Source organism: Erpetoichthys calabaricus, chromosome 15 (genome assembly GCF_900747795.2).
Source record: "Erpetoichthys calabaricus chromosome 15, fErpCal1.3, whole genome shotgun sequence".
Lineage (NCBI taxonomy): Eukaryota > Metazoa > Chordata > Cladistia > Polypteriformes > Polypteridae > Erpetoichthys > Erpetoichthys calabaricus.
Window position 1 is genome coordinate 81,628,357 of NC_041408.2, and position 26,524 is coordinate 81,654,880.

Sequence of the window (26,524 nt, forward strand, 5' to 3'; positions counted from 1 at the left end):
AGGGCAAAATCAAACACATGCAGTCAGGTTAATGGTGGGGTATCCCAGTGCAGTGTGCCCTGCAGTGAACTGGCACCCAGTTAGGGTGAGTGTTTGCCCGGGTCGGCTGCTGTCTGCCCCCAACATGTTAACTTGAAGGTGGAAAGGTGAGCCAATCTTGTGACACGCAGAATAAAGTGGATAACAAAAAAGGACGGCGTCTCTTACTGAACTGCAAGATGGAAGAATAAAATGAAGGTGACAGGCTTTAACTAAAACAAATGGAAATCCACATCAAAACGTAGAGGCCACTAAGTGAACAAAAATTAGAGTCTGATATGAACAACAGAGATGACGGCAGTTCTTTCAAGCACAAAGACGAGAAAACGTCACCCGGCATTTAGTTAGTTAGCAATTCACAAAGCCCACTTTTAACTTACATGGTTTCTTTGGACATTTCTGGCACTTGTTGAATCCCCAGGACGTCCCTACGGTTCCACAGCAGTCTTCTTGTTTGGACAGTCCAGGAAACGCCTTGCCACACTGCAGAAAGTGACAGGAACAGAAAAGTCATAAACCGGACAACTCCACTAAACAAACCAAATCCTAACCTTGAGCACAAACTTAATAAAAGTCCACATCTGTCTGTGGAAACCTGGCATAGCTGGTAAACAGAAAAAAAAGAAAAGTCAAGGATGGCTTGTGTGTTTTATTCCTGGAAGGAAAGAATACATGTCCACACCAACACAATCTCGCCTCTCTGACTTTGTCTCCAAACCGTCCAACCTGAGCTGACCCTCTAATGTCCTCATTTCTAATCCTGTCCATCCTCATCACACCCAATGCGAATCTTCACATCTTTAACTCTGCCACCTCCAGCTCTGTCTCCTGCTTTCTGGTCAGTGCCACCGTCTCCAACCCATATAACATAGCTAGAACATATAAAATTATTGTCCTGATAAGATTTATAAGAGCTGAGAGCCAAAAGCATTCACACAACTAAGAGCTGACAGCGCAGGAAGTGTGTCTGACAAAAGCATTCACACGACTGAGGTTAGATGGCTGTGGTCTTGTTTGAAAATGGTTGTAAGTAGGGCGTGACTTGAAAGAATCTCATGTTATTATTAACTTTAAATTAACTTTTCTTCAAGATCGCATTGAATTTTGATTCCGTGTTTGGACTTACATTGTGACAACGCAACATATAACTGCCTGTGAGTGAGAATCATTTCTTTCTCTCTAATAAATAAAACGACTTTTTCAGATGTTTGTCAATGCTCTTTCTTCTTCGCTTAGTCGTTGACATGTCATCTTCTTCTTCTTCTTTTGGCTGCTCCCATTAGGGGTTGCCACAACGGATCATCTTCTTCCATATCTTCCTGTCCTCGTCATCTTGTTCTGTCACACCCATCACCTGCATGTCCTCTCTCACCACATCCATAAACCTTCTCTTAGGTCTTCCTCTGTTCCCCTTGCCTGGCAGCTCTATCCTTAGCACCCTTTTCCCAATATACCCAGCATCTCTCCTCTGCACATGTTCACACCAACACAATCTCTCCTCTCTGACTTTGTCTCCCAACTGTCCCACCTGAGCTGACCCCCTAATGTCCTCATTTCTAATCCTGTCCATCCTCATCACACCCAATGCGAATCTTCACATCTTTAACTCTGCCAAATCCAGCTCTGTCTCCTACTTTCTGGTCAGTTCCACCGTCTGTAATCCATATCATATAGCTAGAACATATAAAATTATTGTCCTGATAAGATTTATAAGAGCTGAGAGCCAAAAGCATTCACACAACTAAGAGCTGACAGCGCAGGAAGTGTGTCTGACAAAAGCATTCACACGACTGATGTTAGATGGCCGTGGTCTTGTTTGAAAATGGTTGTAAGTAGGGCGTGACTTGAAAGAATCTCATGTTAAAAGTCTCCGTCTCATGGGACTTCAAACGTTTTTGGAATCTTTTAATTCTCACTGGTAACACGAATTAGACGATCTACAAGTCTCCGACTTAAAGTTTAAATCTGAACAATATATTCAATCTCTTTTTGCTGTTCCATTATTTCACCAAGTAATAATTTCCATTTGTTTCCGCTAATGCAATCTTTCTTATCCTTTTTTTGAGACTTTCGAATTTTCCTACTTTCATTATCTCTAACCTGCTCTGCATGTGTACCGCGCTAACATTTTTGAATTCTTTACGACGTTCTACTTTGTCATGTGCTCTTTTTCCTTTATTTGCAACCCCGGGCGTGGACTCATCTCACGGGACGTATAAGTGTCTCTCTGAGAAAATCACATCTCATCTCCTTCTAAGATTGTTTTTTTTATAATAGAGAGATTTGATTGTAGTAGTAGGGTGTTGTTAGCGATAATGGATGCAATGAGAAGTTTAAGAAAAATGACACCTGTTATTGGCTAACTGAACAGATGACAATATGTAAGCTTTCGAGGCAGCTAAGTAATTGTAAAATTACAACCTGCCTCAGAAGGGGCCATATTGTAATTTGTTTGGTTAGCCAGTAAAAGGTGTCATTATGCTTGACGTCTCATTGTAAATATATTATGAAATATTTCAAATACTATTGTATTTACTAGTTACTGCAGCACTTTGTTTTTCTTCCTAAACAAGTAACAATGCAGGACATCAAAATAACCCAAATTTCAATTTTGGCAGTTATGTGACTAGTGATGTCAATTCTACAGCCTGCTTCAGGACCCTGGACAACTCCTTCTTCATGTTTGATGGCTTCTAGACTCAAGAATTTGACAAATATAAACAAAAGACCTGTGTGTTTGTGTGTGCGCGTATGGAGTAGTCTGCTCTGCTCCCGCTCACGCTAGATGGCGTCTGCATACACTTTTTAATTTTTTTTGGCGCTTGCCTGCACCTCACTTCTCACTATGAAAGACTTGTGTGCAGCAAACGACGACGTCATGCTAATGACACAGATGAAGAGACACAATGTCAAAATGAAGCAAACGCCGCGGCTCAGCAACGTGCACGTGAGACACCTCAGCAACGGAGGGCAAGGCTTGACGTTTTCACTAAAAACTTTACCTATCTGGAGGTATTTTCTCAAGACAAAGATTAATAGGAGGGCTAAGATATGGCATCGCCAGGGGGGGCAGCAAGCACAGGTTGGTCCACGTTCTCTACCCTGGGTGAGTTAGCTGATGCCTCTCCAAATTCACAAATCTAGTAAAACTGCTAGGGAGTCTTCGTGTTGTGTTATGCCCTACAGACCACACGCAGCTAGTAATACCATATTGTTAAGATTAATAAATCCTGGATATTTGACTATTTGTCTAAAAACCGAAGGATTCACAGCTTGTTTGCATTTAGCTGGACCCATGTGTACCCTTTTCATAAAACATTAATCTTTAGCAAATACACTCGGAGCAGGGCCTGTCCTCACTTGAGCATTTTGTTTGGCATTTTTCAAGCTTTTTATGGCGTTTTGCAAGCATTTTTCAAGTGCTTCGTATTTTTTGGGTGTTCTCGAGCATTTTTTGTTGTGCAGGGAAAATATGATTGACATCGTTTCCTTTTCCTATTTTGTTAGCTGTGAGCTGTTCTAGCTTTGTGAGTTGCTTGCTTCTCTGACTTTATTGCTTTGAATGTTGGCGATCACAGTACTGAAGAGGAGCCGCCGTCAGCGGGCGCGAGTGCAGATATTTGGGTCACCCGATTCTGCAACAAAAGGGAGTCCGGAGGACAGTTCTGGCTGAAGCAGGCCGTTTCTCATCAATGTGCCGTGATGTCGCGCTGGCGCGGTTCTCCGTTTGTAAGCTTGCCTTCCTAAATGCAGACTGTGTGATTGGTAGATTTTGCCTGCTTTAAAAACAACTGATATGACTGGTGATTTTTAAAACTTTGGAGGATGTGTGCCTCAAAGTGGTATTTCTACAATGAGTCAGGGTTAAAACTGGGGACAAATGAGGATTTTTTTTTTTTTTTAATTAATCGGAACACCAAAATTGGGCAAGAAATATGAAATATAAAATACGAGACATCAGGAGACATTAGTGACCAAGCTAGAGACGAAATCTGCCCAAAATAAAATAATATCTATAACCACGGTTTTCAAACTGTGGTACGCGTACCACTGGTGGTACTTCAAGTCATGCCAGGTGGTACTCGTGTGGTCCTTTATTTTCCACGAATCAATGTTGCTAGAATGCCAATATGTTGCATATAATCATATATAGTATAAGTATACTACTGTAAATGCATGGAAGACTCCAAGCCGGCTTTTATTAGGCACTTTAATGTCATAATTATAGTCATTATAGTGATTATAGTGACTTTTCCTTCAAAACAACACGGGCATAAATTAACGATTCATTGACAGTGGTACTTCAGTTTACTGGTCCTCGCGGAGTGGTACTTGTTCAAAAAAGTTTGAAAACCGTGGATCTATAAGACTAAATGGATACTTTAGATATTGATTTCTGTGTCTTTATTGGCCACACCATCCTGGCTGAATCTCTTTCTACTTGAACGTAAAATAGAAAACCACCCAGGTGGGAAATGGAATCACTAACACAGTGTGGCGAAATCCCAGCCAGGACGCCTGGAGGTTGGAAGGACCGGGAGGGGGTCAATACCCCCCCCCATACATACATACACTTCCACCCCACATCAGGAAGGCCATCAGGGAGCACCTGGAGCACATCCGGGTTCACTATAAAAGGGGCCGCCTCACTCCATTCAGGGAGCCGGAGTCGGGAGGTAGAGGACAGAGCTTGCGAGGAGAGGAGTGGAGGCGGCCAAAGAGGAAGAAGAGAGAGAAGAAGAAAAGGGACTGAGGACTCTGTGTATTGTGCACAAACCCCAATAAAGTTCAGTCCCTTTTCTTCTTCTCTGTCTACTTTCTCCTCTTTTTGGGAATCAGTTCTTACTCAGTACATCATTTTTATCTAAATTAGACCTATCTGGCTAAATGTATTTCTGTCACCAAGCCTATGATGATCTGCACAACCTGAAGCTGTAAGAGAAACTGAGAAAATCAAAGCAGGGTGTATTAAATACTTCTGTAGTCAGCTACTTACCCTGCGATTGCGAGCGTCTAAGCAGCTCAGTTTCACTTTACCACTGGAGCTGTCGGTCCACAGATGGAGAGGGCAACGTGCCCGGCACAAGAGGAAAAGCAAAACGGAAAGGTTTTAAGAACTGGTCTACCATCTATTATAAAGGGAAATGCTCGATAAATGAACTCCCTGCGCTTATAGCGGGCCATGGAGCATACAAGTATAGTGGCAAATTGTGCTTTACGGAGAGCTGGCTGGCTTAATTTCTATTATTTTTTTTATTCTTCTATAACTCTGTGATGACCTGTGTGATTTTCTGCTCCGTGGTGTGCTGGGCTGGTAACATCACTTCAAGGGAGGCCCACCAAATCAACAAGTTGATTGAAAAGGCAGGCTGAGTTATGGGACACACACTCTGGACCCCCTGGAGGTCGTAGCGAAGGAGGGAATTAAAACAAAATTGAGTGCCATTATGAACAACGCTACACAACCTCTCTCTGACATGCCAACACTGAGGACTACGGGGGGGCTTCTTTATATCAACAGAAATAGGTCTGTATAGCGCCTCACTGGGACTGGGACTGCCAGGTCAGAACTTTACTTTCTTTTAAATTATCTTGCTTTACAGTAAGTCCAGTGTGTGTTGAGACCAAAGTGTGTTTGTTTATTTATTTACTTATTTATCTACCTATGAATGTATGTATTTATTTAAAGAGCTTCTGTAAAAAGTCAACTTTCCCTCTGGGGGCAAATAAAGTTAATTCTATCTATCTATGATATTCTATAATACCGTGTATTCTTTGTAGTGGGTGGCACGGTGGTACAGGGTAGCACTGCTGCCACACACTAAGGAGACAGGAGTTTGTGCCTGTGGTGTTATGGGTCCACAGCTCTCCCACCAAAGGCCGTTTTTATTTAAATAAATAATCGCCGCGCTCGCGGCTTAGCAAGGGGGTGTGGTGGCTATAGCAAGCCGCAGGGCGATCTGCGGTGTGGGCGTTTGTCACCTAAGTGCACAGGTGAGAGACTGCCCACATCTGTGATCGTTCCTGTGGCTAATGGGCTGCAGCTGCTATCTTCTCTCCGTATATAAAGAGAAGCGCGAGTCGGTTAGGGAGGAGTAAAAAGAAAAGAAGTAAAAGAGAAGGAAACGGAGGTGACAGAAGGAAGCAGGAAGGAAGGCGGCAAGAAGGAGAAAGCCGGTGCGTATGAGCACGTGAGCTCTCGCAGGCAGCGGTGTGGAAGCCTGGGTGTTAGGCTGACACCCAGGAGTTGTAGTAGTGGGGGTGACCAGTGAAGGGCGACTGGCCGCGTAAGGCCAAGAAGGCAGCGGGAGTCGAGAGGCTTGTGAGAGTAGGAGTCCCAAGGTGAGCGTCCTGGCCCTTGGATTAAAGCTAAGTCTCCATCGGGAGAGCGGAACCGAAGCCAGGGATTGGGGAGCATCCAGATCAGTTTGTGTGGAGAGAAGGCCAGCTGCAGAAAGGGCGACTCTCCTGTTGCTGCCAGGTAAAGGACACCGGGCTTTAGACTGATTTTAAAAGACGGCCTTCAGTATTGCTTTGTTTTAACCTCGTTTTAAAGGAATGTTCTATTTATTTATTTTAATCACCACGTTTCATCTAATGGATTATTTATTTATTGAACATTGCACGACTGCACTTGACTTTGAACGTTTTGTTTGGATTGTTTAATAAAAGCACTCTTGCACAATTATACATCATCCCCTTGCTCAATTGTTTATTGCCTCACTGTCTAGCTCATCGGTGACATTACCGACGGTGTTGGGTTCAAGAGCTCCCAAACAGGAGATGGGAGCATGCTGCAGAACCCGCATCGTCACAGTGCCCTGGGTGCTCCCTGTGTGGAGTTTGCATGTTCTCCCCGTATCTACACAGGTGTCCTCTGGGTGCTCTGCTCTCCTCCCACAGTATAAAGATGTGTAGCAAATGGCCTGGGATTGCTAAATTGGCCCATGTGTGTCTGTCTGTGTGTTCGGCCTGTGACGGGCTAGTGCCCCGTCCGGGGTTTGTTTTTGACTTTCTCACTATTCTTTGGCGGGACAGACTCCAGCTACCCAGCAAAACCTTCCCTGGAAAAGTGGGGCTCTATTTCTTTACTGAGCTAAATTTAATGTGGTTATTTTATTACAAATATAGTCCGTAGACATTCCAGTTGTCCTACACATTCGCTTCTCTAGTAGGTATTGTGTGCTCTTTTATTTCACTCATGATACTAATGGATTCTTAATTCTTAAACTGCAGATTGTAAGGAAATAAATGTTGTTGTTGTTGTTTGTGTTGGTTGAAAATTGGTCTTTACCTGCTGCTTACCGGCCTCTGAAAATGTCTGGCCCAGCTGAATTTGTAATTGAATGGCCCTGTTCTAAAGTGGCGCCTTTACCTACATTTGAGATACCGTTAGCTACAAATCTTTCGTTTCTCCGGTTGGAGGACAGGCAGGTGAAGTGACCTGCTCGGTTTTCACACAGCGTCGGCAGCAGAATCTGAATCCACACCTGCTGGGTCTGAAGTCCAAACCGCTACGCCACATGGAATCCTTTCTGACGGCACTCTATTCTTTACTGAGCAGAATTTAAAGTGGTTATTTTATTACAAATATAATCCATAGACATTCCAGTTGTCCTACACATTCACTTCCCTAGTAAGCATTGTCAATCAGTCAGTCATTATCCAACCCGCTATATCCTAACACAGGGTCACAGGGGTCTGCTGGAGCCAATCCCAGCCAACACAGGGCACCACCGCAGGGCACACATACCCACAAACCAAGCACACACTAGGGACAATTTAGGATTGCCAATGCACCTAACCTGCATGTCTTTGGACTGTGGGAGGAAACCCACGCAGACATGGGGAGAACATGCAAACTCCACGCAGGGAGGACCTGGGAAGCAAACCCAAGTCTCCTTACTGCAAGGCAGCAGCACTACCCACTGCACCACCGTGCCACCCCCCAAACAATTATTATGGGGTAGGAAGATGGATGGATATACTGTAGCATCATGGTCTGTAAAAAGTGTGTTGTAGATACTGTATGCTATTAGGACGTGCAACTTGTTGCTTTGGTTATGTGTGCCTTCACATTTCATTTGAAAAATGTGCTTTGACTGTCTAATATTTTCAGACTCCCCATGGGGTGTCCTAATAATTGAGCTCTTATTATAAAATGAGCAATATTACATAAAGGAAATCAACACTGACAATCTGAAATTACATTTGTAGGTATCTTAGCTTCAGATATTAATCCAACATGTGAAAACCATAAATCGAATTTTTGCACCCTGTCTTTTCTTACCAGTGCTCCAGTGGTCTCCTGAAAGCAGCGGCCCAGTGACTTAGAGGAGACAGGATAGTGGTGAAAGATGGACTGTTGGTTGGTATATCCCAGGTTGTGGTAGGTGGCCTGGCCAGGCTGAGCTCCCTTAGCTTTCTGAACATTGGGGTTGTCCATCTGGGAAACCTGGTGGATCTGCACAGAGGCTTCTGGAGGATGCTTCACGTGGATGTTGACAACGTTAGGAGGAAACTTCACTGTAAATAATGGACACAAAAGAAAGTCAATCAAAACAGGGTACAATTTTGCTGTCATCCGGTACATACAACACATACATACAGTCAAATAAGTGCAGACCAAGATCTCAGATTAAAAAGCACTAAAAGACAAAAATGCAGTCTGGTATTACATACTTTATATTGAAGATAATAACTGTTTAAATCTGTGTAAACACAAACAGCAGGAAAAGCCATGTGTACATGCCTGCTTTGTCAGGCATCTATGAATCTAAGAATTATAATTCCAAGACTTGTTTATTAAAGGTCTCAGTTTTCATTAAGCCTTGGAGAAGGTGGGATCAGAGTCAAGATCTTGAACTGTTTTAAAACAGTTGGCTGCTTGTTACATGAAAATGGAGCGGCTTCCAAGGTGCAGACTGCAGTAAATTAATAGCAGTGCCATTCTGCAAAGGCCATACTGCCGCAGGCAATAAAGAGAATAATGAAATGATAATGAAAATAAGATGAACCAGCTAACCAAATATCTGTCTGTCTATCTATCTATTATATAGTGCCTTTCACATCGATCTGTCCATCTATTTGTTATATAGTGCTCTTCATATCTATCTAATTATATAGTGCCTTTCACATTTAACTATCTATGTAACTATCTAAGCCTGCCAACTATGCTATCTACTTATATAGTGCCTTTCATAATCTACCTATCTATCTAATTATATAGTGCCCTTCATATCTATCTATCTAATTATATAGTGCCTTTCACATTTAACTATCTATGTAACTATCTAAGCCTGCCAACTATGCTATCTATCTACTTATATAGTGCCTTTCATAATCTACCTATCTAATTATATAGTGCCTTTCATATCTATCAATCTAATTATATAGTGCCTTTCATAATCTACCTATCTAATTATATAGTGCCTTTCATATCTATTGATCTATCTAATTATATAGTGCCTTTCATAATCTATCTAATTATATAGTGCCTTTCACATCTATCGATCTATCTAATTATATAGTGCCTTTCACATCTATCTAATTATATAGTGCCTTTCACATTTAACTATCTATGTAACTATCTAAGCCTGCCAACTATGCTATCTATCTACTTATATAGTGCCTTTCATAATCTACCTATCTAATTATATAGTGCCTTTCAAATCTATTGATCTATCTAATTATATAGTGCCTTTCATAATCGATCTACTTATATAGTGCCTTTCATAATCTATCTATCTAATTATATAGTGCCTTTCACATCTATCGATCTAATTATATAGTGCCTTTCACATCTATCTATCTAGCTAATCCTACCAACCACACTATCTATCTATTATATAGTGCCTTTAATATCTATCTCATATAGTGCCTTTCACATCTGTCTGTCAGTCTATTTGTTATACTGTGTAGTGTCCTTCATATCTATCTATCTATCTATCTATCTAATTATATAGTGCCTTTCACATCTTTCAATCTAATTATATAGTGCCTTTCATAATCTATCTATCTAATTATATAGTGCCTTTCACATCTATCAATCTAATTATATAGTGCCTTTCATAATCTACCTATCTATCTAATTATATAGTGCCTTTCATATCTATTGATCTATCTAATTATATAGTGCCTTTCATAATCTATCTAATTATATAGTGCCTTTCACATCTATCGATCTATCTAATTATATAGTGCCTTTCACATCTATCGATCTAATTATATAGTGCCTTTCATAATCTATCTAATTATATAGTGCCTTTCACATCTATCGATCTACTTATATAGTGCCTTTCATAATCTATCTAATTATATAGTGCCTTTCACATCTATCGATCTATCTAATCCTACCAACCACACTATCTATTATATAGTGCCTTTAATATCTATCTCAAATAGTGTCTTTCACATCTGTCTGTCGATCTATTTGTTATACTGTGTAGTGTCCTTCATATCTATCTATCTATCTAATTATATAGTGCCTTTCACATCTATCGATCTAACTATATAGTGCCTTTCATAATCTATCGATCTATCTAATTATATAGTGCCTTTCACATCTATCGATCTAATTATATAGTGCCTTTCACATCTATCTATCTAATCCTACCAACCACACTATCTATCTATTATATAGTGCCTTTAATATCTATCTCATATAGTGCCTTTCACATCTGTCTGTCGATCTATTTGTTATACTGTGTAGTGTCCTTCAGATCTATCTATCTATCTAATTATATAGTGCCTTTCACATCTATCAATCTAATTATATAGTGCCTTTCATAATCTATCCATCTATCTAATTATATAGTGCCTTTCATAATCTATCTATCTATCTAATTATATAGTGCCTTTCACATCTATCAATCTAATTATATAGTGCCTTTCACATCTATCGATCTAATTATATAGTGCCTTTCACATCTATCTATCTATCTATCTATCTATCTAATCCTACCAACCACACTATCTATCTATTATATAGTGCCTTTCATATCTGTCTGTCCATCTATTTGTTATACTGTATAGTGCCCTTCATATCTATCTATCTATTGATCTAGCTATCTAATTATATAGTGCCTTTCACATCTATCTATGTAACTATCTAATCCTGCCAACTACGCTATCTATTATATAGTGCTTTTCTGTCTATCTTTCTAGCCATCTCTCTCTGTCAAACTAGAGGATCTCATATAAGTGGAAGGTGCAGACAGCAGGTGGCGATCAAGAGAAGTGCACAAGGACGGAGGCACGGGGCAGTGAAGGAGGCCAAGGGGGTCATGAAGGGGAGGTGGTGCTAATGAAGGTGCAAGTAGAATCAGAGTAGGGTAACACATGATGCAAATGTTTTTGAAGTGCACAAAAAATGGGGAGAGGATTATAACATAAGTACAGAGTATAATCAGAATAGGGTAATATTGGAGAGGGGGGCAGTTGAGGGAGCTATCCAACCAGAAGAGCTCATAAAACTAGAAGGAATGTTAATGAAGGTGCAGCCAGTCACTGGTGATCTATCTATCTAGTATGTGTTATCTGTTTGTCTTTCCATTTATTGATTATATAGTGCCTTTCATAGTCATCTGTATGTTATAGCCATCAGCAGATTACTGAACATCAAAATTGGATTTAAGACGGCGTAGTGTCAGAGCTTCCCTGCTTGGGCCAGTATGTCAGGGCCCTGTGTAGGCAGCATGCTGTATGAGCTTAGCAGGTCCAAAATGGCTGTTGTAGAGATGTTGGATGTTCATTTTATGCCTTTACTGTAAATGAGAATAGTATCTGTATGTAACATGTAACAGCCATTGCAGGGTGCTGGAAGCCCAGAGCCTAATTCAGCAGCATGAGAAAAAGAGGCAGCAATTAAACAGTTCAGGATTCGGTCCTGTACAGTACAGTCTAATTTCGGTATTCTACAAAACGTCCTTACTTTGAATGCCATTCTGACCATCAATTAGAAGGGGCAGGGTGTGGGTCGACTGCACCTGGCCGCCCTGGGTCCGACTCAATGACACTTGACTCTGGTGTTGTTGTTGCCCATGATGTCCATTCTGCACCGGAATGTGACACAGTTTTCCCGTGAAGTTAGGGGGACACTGGCACTTGTCCCTAGCGCTGCACTGTCCGCCATTCATACAAGGAAGATGACAAACCACTGCAAGAGAAAAAGAAAAGATGAGCTGTGAAAACTTCTCATATACATCTTAATAAGGCATTCATGACTACCAAGATAAAAGATTTCAACTTGGTTTTGCTGCAAGTGTTGAAATTTATTTTTTTGTCAGGTCGCAGGATTGGCAAGAAACATTGGAGTCAAGACAAAGGTTTTCAGATTTGGAGTCAGCAAGTGACGTTTGTTAAAGTACAGGTGAGAGACTCCCACAGTAGCAAAATGCTTGTTGACCAGTGATATCAGAGATCCTTAAAGTAATGGCTGTCATACTGAGGACTTTCAGACTCTGCTGTCTCAGCCGGCCTCAAGTGTGCTCTTTCGGGGAATTGTCAGTCAAACAAAGCTTAGTCATCCACTAAGGAATTTCCTCCAAAGCCCCAGCTGGTCGACACGCACGAAGCGGCAGGACACACTCGGCACACACTCACGTTATTACAAAAAGAGGCATCAAAATGATATCTCCTAATGGGCTGTGCGGCCATAATTTCCAGTAATTAGAGTACAAGGCTATTCTATGTATGACTCTTGGCTCCCTTACATCAGAATTCCCTTTCCATTTTACGTTTCACAATGAGTAATGAGTGTTTGAAGAAACCCATCAGTGTTATTAGTGAATAGATTATAAATCAAACTGCAGCCCTCACCTTAGGGAATGCCGGCCGGCCGGCCTCACGTGTCGTACATGCTGTACAGTAGAGGTCTGTTGCAGGCCAGCGGTGTTGAAGACAAAACTTTCAAAATAATATTAGCAAGAGAGAAGATCCTGGGTGTGTTTTAATGCTTTTGAACTGCAGGAGTTTTTAATGAGGTTTCCTCTGTGATATCCGGCTGTGAAAGGCTAACAAAAGTACAGTCAGGACAATACTGTTCAGTACACTAAGGAGGTCTCACACACACACGTTCTAGAACTGCTTTTGGTCCAAAGGACTACAACACTGAAGGTTGAGCAAAAAAGAGCAAATGTAGCCCTGAAGTGACGGGCGTAACTCTCTGTGCCAAAGGAAAAGAACCCGAAAAGAGAAGACTTAGTGACGACCACATCCAGAGCTTTAAAAGTCTCTGCGGCCTGACCAACCTGAACAAGAAGAAGTCTTTCAAAAAAAGTAAAAAGCTGACGGGACACCCCATTGTGTAAGAGCAAAGCCCTCTGATGGGAAACCCACCCCAGCCAGGTGAGGGGATTCCCGAAGGTGGGTTTACAGTCACGGGTAACAACGTTAACGACACGTCACACGAGTGTCTCGTGCTGGAGGAAGGCAGTCGCTGCAGGGCCACAGCTCAATTCGGGGGGCTTTGGCTTCTTAAGATCACTTGGCAGGGGTGCGCAGGTTTGCAATGTACTTAGAGTCCAAAAAGATAAAGTGCCTCTTGGTAACCTCAGGAGTTTTATTGGGGGGGTACACAAATTATATTGTAAATCAATCAATAAGTCCTTACTGTATACAGTGTCATCAGCAACATTCACCAAATTAAGGCACGTTATGGAGCTAAAAACACACACGCCAAACACGCAAGTGTGTGACACAAATACACAGCAAATCCCAGAGCTGAGAGAAGCCAGGAGAACACCGTCACGATTCAGCCAGGTGTCTCAACCCGGCATACATTTAGTTTTTGTTTGTTTCGTTTTTTAGAAATAATTGTGTTAGTAAATTCTACTTTTGGTTTGGTTTTGAATTTGCATATTTATATTTTATGAGTTTGCATTACTTTGGTGTTTCTATGTAGCGGTCATGTTTCTGTCAGGATGTGTGCCCTGGCTTGTGTTCATTTTAAAGTATTTAGTTAGATAGATAGATAGATAGATAGATAGATAGATAGATAGATAGATAGATAGATAGATAGATAGATAGATAGATAGATAGATAGATAGGAAAGGCACTATATAATAGATAGATAGATAGATAGATAGATAGATAGATAGATAGATAGATAGATAGATAGATAGAGCATTATATAATAGATAGATAGATAGATAGATAGATAGATAGATAGATAGATAGATAGATAGATAGATAGATAGATAGATAGATAGATAGAAAAGGCACTATATAATAGATAGATAGATAGATAGATAGATAGATAGACATGTAGAGCATTATATAATAGATAGATAGATAGATAGATAGATAGATAGATAGATAGATAGATAGATAGATAGATAGATAGATAGATAGATAGATAGACATGTAGAGCATTATATAATAGATAGATAGATAGATAGATAGATAGATAGATAGATAGATAGATAGACATGTAGAGCATTATATAATAGATAGATAGATAGATAGATAGATAGATAGATAGATAGATAGATAGATAGATAGATAGATAGATAGATAGATAAGAAAGACACTATGAGATAGATAGATAGATAGATAGATAGATAGATAGATAGATAGATAGATAGATAGATAGATAGATAGATAGATAGATAGATAGGAAAGGCACTATATAATAGATAGATAGATAGATAGATAGATAGATAGATAGATAGATAGATAGATAAGAAAGACACTATGAGATAGATAGATAGATAGATAGATAGATAGATAGATAGATAGATAGATAGATAGATAGATAGATAGATAGATAGATAGATAGATAGGAAAGGCACTATATAATAGATAGATAGATAGATAGATAGATAGATAGATAGATAGATAGATAGATAGATAGATAGATAGATAGATAGATAGATAGATAGAGCATTATATAATAGATAGATAGATAGATAGATAGATAGATAGATAGATAGATAGATAGATAGATAGGAAAGGCACTATATAATAGATAGATAGATAGATAGATAGATAGATAGATAGATAGACATGTAGAGCATTATATAATAGATAGATAGATAGATAGATAGATAGATAGATAGATAGATAGATAGATAGATAGATAGATAGACATGTAGAGCATTATATAATAGATAGATAGATAGATAGATAGATAGATAGATAGATAGATAGATAGATAGATAAGAAAGACACTATGAGATAGATAGATAGATAGATAGATAGATAGATAGATAGATAGATAGATAGATAGATAGATATTACATTATATGTCCTGTGAGGGATGGCTGGCAGCTCACGAAACCCCCAGGACACTGGATGTCGACTTCTCTGTAGCATAGCAGTGCCCCAGATTCCCACAGGGTACTATGGGAGATGGAGTTCGGCTTCACAGCCCTGCTGGGTACCGTGGGTGCCGCCAGGGGACGCTGCAGGGAGACAAGGGGATTTTGATTTCCAGTATAGCCCGGGCTGAAGAAAAATGTAATTCTCCATCTGACCCAGAAGAGCTGACAAGTCACGTGAAAAGAAGAGGAGAAGCACTTCCAGGTCAAGGACTATATAAAGGACTGGTGGAGACCCAGCAGGCGAGCCGGAGTTGGCAGGGAGTGTGACAGAGCTGCCAGGAGGAGAGGAGGAGAATTGTTGTGTTTATTCATTGTGTGCTTATTGTGGCTGTGGTGCTTTGGAGGCACTATTAAAGAAGAAAATTACAATACTTCTTAGAGCTTTTAAACCTGTGTCTGCATCTGTCTGTTGGGTTTCTCAGGGCAACAGCGCCCTGAAGCATCCATTCTCTTACAGTCCATATATATATTTATTTATTACTAGACAAAGAGCCCGTTTCAACAACGTAAGATGAAACGGGCACAAGTGCAATAGTAGTAAGTATAAGCACCACAAACCTGATATAGGTGTTGTAGCGGTCCAGGCTGACGGTGATTTATTTATTTTAATATAAGAGATCCCATGAATGTTCCCCAGCCTTGGATCGACCCACACACACTCACAACAGAGACCAATAAAGCACACCGGGAAAGGCAAGAAATTAAGAGTATAATGAACACAATTAACTAAATGAAAACAGTAATACCACCCCTGACCCCTTCGGCGATGTTACATTTAACATATATACACACAAACACCACACAGCCAAAGTCCATGAAAACCTATCCGGATGAAAAATGGGAAGTGACGAAATTAAGCCCAGCGATCTGTAGATTGAAAGGGTGAAGGAAAAACACAGTCCTACCGGTTGATACTGAAAGGATGAAATCAGATGGATGGTTCAGGAGCGCTCCACTCTTCCGGAAAACCAATGAATCCAACACAGTCCTCCGCACACAGGTAGACAGACGATCCAAACCCCAACAAACAAATACAGTCCAGGACACAATGATTAATTAGAGTTCCAATAACAGCAGGCAGCACGACAGATGAACGCAACACACAATGCACCAAACAAAACAAACTTTTTTTTTTCCTTTTTGCCCTCTTTTAAACCTCCTTTGACCACCTTTGACCCCAGCAGCCCCTGCAAGGACTGCTGGGAGATGCAGTTCTTATAAAATAGCACTGCTACAGTGTATTGAATGAATGCGTAATTAGGCCTCGAGCTGTAGTCGAAATCGCCTTTCAGGCCTCTAGAGCTTTAATCGAAGTCGCCATTCTCTTTGAATTTTTGCGGCCGTAAATCCGCCACCTGCCGCGATGTTGTGTTGAAGTCGCCCTTCTCTGTGAATTTTCGCGGCTGTAAATCCGCCACCTGCCGCGATATCGGTCTCGTAAGGTTTTTCGGGCAACTGCGCATTCGGTTTCGGACAGACGTGAGTGAGTGAGTAGACTGGCGAATTATATATAAGATTTTGAACTTGCCTATTCCAGGGCAGGGTTACAGAAGGGCTAAGATTTATCCTAACAGCTTTGGATACAAGACACAAGCCAACCCTGGACAGGACATGAGGCCCAAATGTGCAGAGATGCCTGTCCATTCCTACTGGGCTACATTTTATATACCAGACAGAAAACGGAAGTAAAATGCATCCTGTTAATTTTGCTCCAAAGTATACTATAATGAGCATTTCAAAAAGATAAAGAAACAAAAAAATAACAGTATGTTACGATTGCCAAAGGAAAACCAGAGTAAAACAGGAAGAGCTCACAATCTCCAGATAAAGTGAATGAAACGTTAGGCCCAAGCAGTGCGTGGCAGTAACCTCACCAGTCACCTGATGCACACTGGTGGTCTTTTGCGACTGCACTTGTGCTTTTCCTGAAGGTTATTCTAGTGAGCATGGCCTGCCCCTGAGGGGTCTCTTCTGTCAGAAGGCCTTGCCCGCTGTTACACCTTGCTGACGTAAGGCAGGTGCTGACTGACAGGAGCGGCTCAGTGCACCTCCCATGAATGCTCCTCTGTTCTGAACAGGCCCGTCTGTGTCTGCTGGCAGTCACGACCGAGTCACATGATGCGGGTTCACTTCAATGACACAAATCAGTTCGTGTTTTTTTTTCTGAATTCTGCTGCTGTTAAAATGCTTTCAAAAAATCTCTAGATAAAAATGAATTACTTAGAAATACAATCATAAGGGGCTCCACAGCAGTTTTTGAGAGTTGACCCAACTTATTTTTGTTACAGAAAATGTTGGCTTTAATGTGTAGATTTGAAAAAAAAAAAGAAACACGAGGTAAAGAAATAGCAGGCTCTTCAACAAACTGGCATCCGTAGCGTCTGACAAGACGAGCATCTTTAAGAATATGAAAACAAAACCTCAGTGAAGTGAAACCCCAAGACCACAAAGAGACAACTAACTTGAAAGAATGATTTGTAAGAAAATCCACGTAAAACTTCACCAACAGTGTTTATTAAAAGAATTCACAGTTTATTGGCACATAACATTGAGTCACAGTGGATTGAATTTGTCTTTTTTGACACTGATAACACTAAAAGACTATTTAATGTTAAAATGAAAACAGATCTCTGCAAGGGAGTCTAAATAAATTTCAAATATTCACCCCTTCAGTTAACTACTTAGTGGATGGCAGCCATGCCAGCCTTCAGGCCCGGTGTACGCACATTTATACACAATTTAAACCACAATCACTTTGTAAATGTGTGTACACGGACGCGTCTCGAACCCCACTTGGTTGCCGCCATGAAACGACCATATATGGATTATGCTAATCAGCCTCATACATATGCAATCACCATGCTGCAGAACTTCATTGGCTGGCAAGGCTGTCTGGCTGAGTCCCACATGTTATTATAGCGCCTCTGCTCTGCGTTTTCGGGGTCAATGAAAGGCGTAAGGTGCCAGCGTCTGAGTGGGTAGATGCTGTTACCTGGCACATGCAATGTCGCGTTTGCTGTTACGATGAATAGCACAGGCCATATGAGACACTGCGGGTTCAGCCCATTACTTTACCAACAAGCCAGCCGCCATTTACAGCACCGTCACGACTGTCAAAGCTGCTCTGTCTCAAACTAAATGAATCACAGGTTGGCCAAGGCCACCAGGCCACAATGTTTGTCAGGCTCATAACTACTGCAGCTTCATTCTCGCAGGTGCCCTTATTGCCATACGAGTGCAGTAAATTGTTCCGATTACGTTAGGAGAACTGATTTGACTGAAAGCCACCATTTGTGTGGAGACTGGATGCATTCCTTGCATTGCCACAAGTTTTCTTCTGCAACCTTACAATGGACAGTTAATTCAAAATGCTGCTTCAAGAATTATTACAAGAAGAAGAAAATACGAACGCATAACTCCAATTCTCATGTCCTTACACTGGCTCCCGGTTAAGTTTAGGGCAGATTTCAAAATCCTCCATTTATAAAAAATTAATTGGCCGCAGTTCTGCTTACTTATCTGAACTTATCGTTACTCACAATACCAGAGCGCACATTGAGATCTCCAGATGCCAACATGCTTAGGATTCTATAGATTAATAAAATAACAGACGGAGGTCGAGCTTTTAGTTACAGGGCCCTGAAGCTGTGGAATGGTCTGCCCGTTGCTATAAGAGATGCCCCTTCAGTCTCAGGCTGGAGACTCACAACTTCAGTTTAGCACACCCTGACTAGAGCTGCTGATTAACGGTACAAACTGCATCTCCGTTGTTAGTCATTAGCACTAAAACATAAATAATATTATAATTTGTTACTAACCCTCCCCCTATTCTGTCTCTCTTCTCAGTACTCACATGTGGCACTTGGTGCCACTGCCCTACTGCCAAGTTGCTTGCCTGCCTATAGAAATGTCACCTCAGTTAAAGGAGCACTGGGATTGTCAGGTAGAAGAGGCCTTTCATCTGATTGGCCAGTCCAGCACTGACTCCTCTGTGGACTGGCCAATGGGGAGGAGGCAGCTTGTTGGCCCGAGGTCTCCAGGACTCTAAATGAATGTGTACCCTCAAATGTGATCGTCGTGTGTTTAGTGACTGGTAGAATCTATCCTTGCGCTTTGTTTTGTAGTTTGTCCTACTGTTCTGTTGTGTTGTATTCCTGAGGTGGCCATGACAGACAATCCATCAAGCTCTGTGAAGAGGATTACTTGTGTTCTGTTTTGTGTGTCATTTTTTTGACACATATTGCACACCCAGGATCTGCACTGGCAATCAGAAGGTTGCCGGTTCGAATCCCGTAAATGCTAATAGGGACTCTGCTCTGTTGGGCCCTTGAGCAAGGCCCTTAACCTGCAATTGCTGAGCGCTTTGAGTAGTGAGAAAAGCGCTATATAAATCCAAAGAATTATTATTATTATTATTACCCAAACTATCTGGATGGGGATCTTCCCTCTGAGACGTCTTCCCTTTTTTTCCTCTGCAAGGGTATTTTTGGGGAGTTTTTTCTTGTCTCCTTAGGGAGTCAAGGCTGGTGGGCTGTCAAAAGACCTCTTAAAGCCTATTGCGGCAGTCCTTGTGTGATTTTCAATTTATGTTGTTAATTGACATCTCATCCATGCTGGTTCATGGCTCGCCCCCCCAGTGCTGATGGAATAGCAGCCAACAATCAACAACGCTGATGCAGAGTGAGTTTTGAAAATGAACTGACTAAAGAGTGAGACGGTGTGCCCCGCCTTGGACTGACTTTTTATCCAACGTGCGGCACTTAGGTCTCCAGTAAAGACTGGCTCTCCTACACAGATGTTTGTTACAGTTACATATAATAGAAAAATGTTAAGGCCTGTCACTAATCTTCTATAGGTGCCCACCGTAACAAGCTATCTTAAGCATTTCACCCAACTCTGCCACCGCCTGAGCATTAAAAGGTCTCCCCCAGGGGGTACTGCCATTTGACATTTCTTCTTTTTTAGACATCCTTCACTTCACCATTTGTAGATCTGGTGATTCGTTTGTGTATTCCCAGACCTTTACGTTTGCTCAGTCAGGCTTGCGGATTTTCTTTGGCGCCACACGCAGTTCGCCACAACACAGCACTTGTAGCTGCTCGCTGCTCTCGAGCTCGCATGCCACCCTGCACAAAAGCTGAACTGTCCCTGGCCAACAAGGCGTAACGGCTCTACAGGGCCTTATTATTTCTTTTGTGGCATTTCAAAACATCCAGTGCTGAGGATCTGTCATTCAGCATCTCGGTCTTTGCTTATTTGTTACAAGCGCCACAATGCCCGACTGTACCAGAAGGCCCATATTTCACTTGACATCATTTCCCCAGTTAGATGTAAATCAGCTGCTCTGCACTGCAGCGAACTTTTTATTTATGCCTAACTGGATTTCAGATCAGTAGTACACTTGAAGGCTGTGCTCCAGGAGACTCTTCTTTAAAATCGTGCAAAATAACTCTTAATAAACCACATCAACCGACCAGCTGGAATCTGAATGGTGGAGCTTTTGTCAGGCTCTGCTGTTAACAAATGAATGTCATTGTGATTAAATATCACGTGTCGTTACCTAAACTGAACATTCTAAAGAGCTAACTAATTCATTTAAAGGCAAACACAGCATTAAGCTGACAATGCTTAAGTCACAGGTATGGGGATAGCGGGGGCTTTACACATGAGCCTGATGGACTGTGTGGTCCACTCCTGTTTGGTATGTTTCTAACATGTGTGACCAGTAGGGGGCGCTGTAGCAACCCAAACCTGAGACGCCGCCACACAAACACAACTCCCACATTATTATTAACAATACCTTCACAATGGCTCTCCAGAACACACACAAGTCCTCTTTCTTTCTTTCTTTCTTTCCTCTCCTCCACAACTCCGAGCGAGTTTCATCCTCCTTCCTCCCAACTCCGACTCGCCCGTATGTGGCAGGGTGGTTCCTTTTATCTTGGACCCGGGGGTACTTCTGCTGCCAGTGCCTAGCCTGATGGAAGTCCCCACGGAGCACAGCTTCAGGTAGCAACCCCTGGTGGCACCCAGGAACCCCAACAGGGCTGTTCTATGGCACTAAACCTCCCAGCATTCCCTGTGGGTGTCCACTGGTGTACCTGATTCCAAAGTGGCTGCCACCTAACAGTTTGGGAAAACAAGTGGCTTGAATAATCCCCCTGTCCTTCCTTCAGGCTGGTTTAATTAAGGACTAAGAAGGAAACTGAAGAGAAAGTGAAGAACTGAAAATTCCTCATCCGTTTTAGGTATCAGATCACATGGATGATACATGTATCATTAGAAAGGGGGAACAAAATCAGTGATCTAAGAATAAACTGACATGGCAGACTTAAAACACTAACAAGCCATGAAATTCAATAAGATCTGTTATTGCTGAGGATTGGCTCCTAATTAAGCAACTGGGTTGGAACAAAAACCTGAAGCCACTGTGGCTCTCCAGGATCAGAGTTGGCCATCCCTGTATCTGTAAACGTTTCACATCATTCCTAGGATTTTGATACCCAAGGACTTCCAATCCAATCTTATTTGGTTTCAAGACAAGTGTTTAAATTATTTTTGTGTCATTTCTGATTTTCACCGGTGCTGCCATGTTGTGGCTTTATTGTCGTGGAGTGATGACCCGATATTAAGGGGTGTGGTCTCGGAGGTCATGAACTGTGACTTGATTAGAATGACGGTTTAAAAGTCGGCACTATGCACTTCCTGGCACTCTCAAGATTACAGATAAAATCCAAGAGTTACCGAGTGCATGTCTTCTAGTATTTTCCTCTTGGGCTTTAACTGATGACAATGAATTTTGATTTCTGTTTGTTCTTAGCTGAACTGAAAGACTGGACAGACCACTGGTTTAGAATTCTGGCTTGCTTGTGGTCTCATATATGCCAACCAGTCTCTTCGTTCTTTCTAAGCAGGGCACAAGTAGGGCCTAATGCAGGGGTCCTCAACTCCAGTCCACCATGGCTGCAGGTTTTCATTCTAACCCTTTTCTTAATTAGTGACCTGTTTTTGCCCCTAATGAACCCTTATGAATTACAGTATATACTCACGTAAAAGTCGGGTCTTGAAACCCAAAAAATCAATCATAAAATCAGACCCCGACTTATACGCCCGCTCAAAAATGCAACACATCTTCTCGCCTCCTCCAGCCTCACATCAGTTTCTCAGCCATGTCAAATTTTGTTGCAGCAGTGCAGTTACCACCAATTTCTTTCACCACTTTGACGACTTTTAATTTAAAACCAGCTTCATATTTTCTTCTGATCGAATGCTCTATCATTGATATGGGTTGCTCTTACGATGAAGGTGTATGAGGGTGTGAGATACAAAAAACACAAAACAGTCACATGGACACAATACATAGAAATACAGTAAAAGGTCGTGTGCTCCGTGGTTAGTCTCTCAGGTGAACGTTAGCATATCGTAATCTCTTGGACCAATAGAGTGAGTTTTCCGCATTCGACTTATACGACCGACATTATAAAATACCAGAAATTATATGGTCCTGACTTATCCGCGGGAGAACTTAAACGTGAGTATATACAGTAATTTTACTTGATTTGCTCTTGAAGACTCAGACCCCTTAATTGTTTCATTTTCCTTAATTAGCAGCTAAACAATCATGAGATACAAAATGAGCCAAAACACGACCAGCAAACTGCACCCACCATACAACATCTGAAAATAAAGAAAGGTGAAGGTCTCAGGAATGTTCATCTGCTCTGGTCCCCATTTTACCTGAGCTCTTAGAAAAGAGAAAATCATCAATGTCTGCTGTTGCACAATGAGAGCAGCGACAAGCCATGGAATTAAAGAACGGGTTTAATTAACGACAAGACTCGGCGCCTAATTAATCATCTGGTTGAAGTTTGAGGCCCTGACTCAGATGGTCTTCTGTTGGCTCCCTCACTTCACATTTCAGTTCTGTTTGGTGCCATTTAGGTGCCATTTGGGCGCCCTCTTCTATGCGGTGGTGTGCTGGGGAGGCAGCATTAAGAAGAAAAACGCCTCACGCCTGGACAAACTGGTGAGAAGGGCAGGCTCTATTGTTGGCATGGAGCTGGACAGTTTAACATCAGTGGCGGAGTGACGGGCGCTGAGCAGACTCCTGTCAATCATGGAGAATCCACTGAACAGGATCATCTCCAGACAGAGGAGCAGCTTCAGCGACAGACTGCTGTCACCGTCCTGCTCCACTGACAGACTGAGAAGATCATTCCTCCCCCAAACTATGCGACTCTTCAATTCCACCCGGGGGGATAAACGTTAACATTATACAAAGTTATTGTCTGTTTTTTACCTGCATTATTATCAATCTTTAATTTAATATTGTTTTTTGTATCAGTATGCTGCTGCTAGAGAATGTGAATTTCCCCTTGGGATTAATAAAGTATCTATCTATCTATCTATCTATCTATTTAGGGAAAGAAATGAAGCAATTAGAGGAATGATGAAGAAATTCAGGGAAACAAATCTTAAAAAAAACAAGTCAATTAAAATGAAAGGAAAAGGAGTTAATTAGCAACAAAAACAGGTCGCTAATTAAGAAAAGGGTTAAATGAAAACCGGCAGCCACTGCAGCCCTCCAGGGCCGGAGTTGGAAACCACTGGCCTAGTGGTAGGATTTGCTTCTGTTTTTTTTGCCTTCGACTTTTGAATAATGTCCACTTGATTCGCGGTTATTTTAATTTTATGGTTTTTCCTGACCATGTCTCTGCCTTCTCTTAACTTGTAGTAATCCTTGGATACATCATGTGCCACACAACAGCCTGCTTTGAACAATTGAGAGCTGGCAGTCACAGGGGTGGGCCTCAGGTTTTCTCTGGCTTCACCAAGGCTGCCCAGTCTAATGCCACATTGACAAGCTGTAGGCCATCATGGAGTGAGATAGGACTGGCAGTCATCGTATTCCTTCTGGTAAAGCCAAGCTTATCTAATCTTCAGCCTCACGGTGGGGTTTTGATGATGGAGCAGAGTTGTCACTTGTCAGACTAGACGTATGACCTCCCAGCTGACGGCTACTCAGGTTATCTCGATGGCTTTACAGGACCTGTAAGCTGAAGTTCAATTTAAAAAACACCGCGTTGGGGTGCAGCCGTTAATTCAGAGGTGGGCACACTTTTCTCCCTGGCGGGCCACATGAACATCTGTAAGGTCTCTAGCAGGCCGTATGTGACAAAAATCTAAATTTACTAAATAATGAATGTTCTTTTCAACACAAAAATACATTTATTAGTCGTATACCTACATAACTTTGATACAAGAAATGAGCTTTTTGCTGTGATTCACTTTCTGATAAATTTCTTCCAGACTTACTGTGCTTAGTTTGAAAATGTCTCTTCAAATTGAACTCCTTAAAAACAGTAACGCTGTCATGGCGTATCAGGCACACTGCTTTGCTCTCAACATTTGTCAAAAAAAAAATACTTGTATGTCCATTCCTTGTTAAACATAATGGCACTCAGCTTCAATTTGACTTTTCTCACAGTAGCACTCACTGTTAGGGATAAAAAAAAATTTGAAATAAAACACAGCGCTCAGTTGCCGATGGCCGAATTAATCCAACCAACCCAAAAACACGTGAGAATGCGTGTGCTTATGTAGCAAGTGATGTTCCGACTAAGTACGATGTACGCGTACGGTTACACCTCAGTACAAAGACCACTTCTGTAAACACCACCTTATAAACGAATCTGCTCATTTGTTCACAAGTTCCAAAACACGCACTGATTGTGTATTCAGTTTGTTGTTTTTGCTAACAAATTCACGAAAGTTTTAAAGCAGGCCGCACAAATCAACGTCACAGGCAGCCTGCAGCCTGAGGACCACAGTTTGCCCACCCTTGTGAGTAATTTGTCTTTTTCACGTGGGTGTATGAACTGATTGGAAGGTGAAATGTCAGAAAGCTATCTTCTTATATAATACGCTACCGTGGCTGTCTGTTTGTCTGTCCAGGATTTTAAATCACCTGTCGCTCACAAACAGTTTCACCGATTGGCCTGAAATTTGGTACACATATACTACGTGACATCTACAGTCCGAATGTGGGGTGATGTTTGACCTCTAAGGTTATTCCTCTTTTTATTTTTATTTTATTTTATTGTAAAATCAACTCTCAGCAGCAGCCAGCAGGGAGGCCGTGCAGCGCAGGCATACAGGTGCCGGTGTACAGGTGCCGTTCTCATCCCTACCATCTTCGCCGTCACTTCCCGTACCTCTTCATATCTTAAATTATTCTTGAAGCAGATTGAAGACTTACCGTATATACTCGAATATAAACCGAGGTTTTCAGCACCCAAAATGTGCTGAAAAACATCACCCTCGGCTTATATTCCATCGAGTCAGGTCCCGCGCTGCCCCCGCCAACCCACACGTGTTCAGTCTCTCCTTGTGCATTCCCTGTGCAGCGAGTGAGCGAGAGAGCATGAGAGAGAGAGAGAGAGAGACACACGTACACGCGAGCGAGAGAGAGATAGAGATAGAAAGAGACACACGCACACGCGAGCGAGAGAGATAGAGAGAGAGAGAGAGAGACACACGCACACGCGAGCGAGAGAGAGATAGAGATAGAGAGAGAGAGATAGATAGATAGAGAGAGAGACACACGCACACGCGAGCGATAGAGAGAGAGAGAGAGACACGCACACGTGAGCGAGAGAGAGAGAGAGATAGAGATAGAGAGAGACACACGCACACGCGAGCGAGAGAGACACACGCACACGCGAGCGAGAGAGAGAGAGAGAGAGAGATAGATAGAGAGAGAGAGAGAGACACACGCACACGCGAGAGAGATAGAGATAGAAAGAGAGAGAGAGACACACGCACACGCAAGCGAGAGAGAGAGAGATAGAGATAGAAAGAGACACACGCACACGCGAGTGAGAGAGAGAGAGAGACACACGCACATGCGAGCGAGAGAGAGAGAGAGAGATAGATAGAGAGAGACACACGCACACGCGAGCGAGAGAGAGAGAGAGATAGAAAGAGAGAGAGAGACACGCGAGCGAGAGAGAGATAGAGAGAGACACACGCACATGCGAGCGAGAGAGAGAGAGAGATAGAGATAGAGAGAGAGAGACACATGCACATGCGAGCGAGAGAGAGAGACACACGCACATGCAAGCGAGAGATAGATAGAGAGAGAGACACACGCACATGCGAGC

At 42.0% G+C, this 26,524-nt stretch overlaps 1 protein-coding gene across 10 annotated transcripts in view; it reads right to left on the reverse strand.

Moving 5' to 3' along the window:
* ltbp1 (latent transforming growth factor beta binding protein 1) overlaps positions 1 to 26,524 on the reverse strand; it is a 386,058-nt gene that overhangs the window by 259,050 nt on the left and 100,484 nt on the right. For all 10 annotated transcript variants that reach the window (XM_028820637.2, XM_028820635.2, XM_051919196.1 and 7 more), the window contains exons 6-8: positions 11,972 to 12,196; positions 8,330 to 8,565; positions 420 to 522 (exon numbers count right to left, since the gene is read on the reverse strand). In XM_028820637.2, coding sequence (XP_028676470.1) covers positions 420 to 522; positions 8,330 to 8,565; positions 11,972 to 12,196 — 564 coding nt within the window. The remainder of the gene's footprint in view (positions 1 to 419; positions 523 to 8,329; positions 8,566 to 11,971; positions 12,197 to 26,524) is intronic.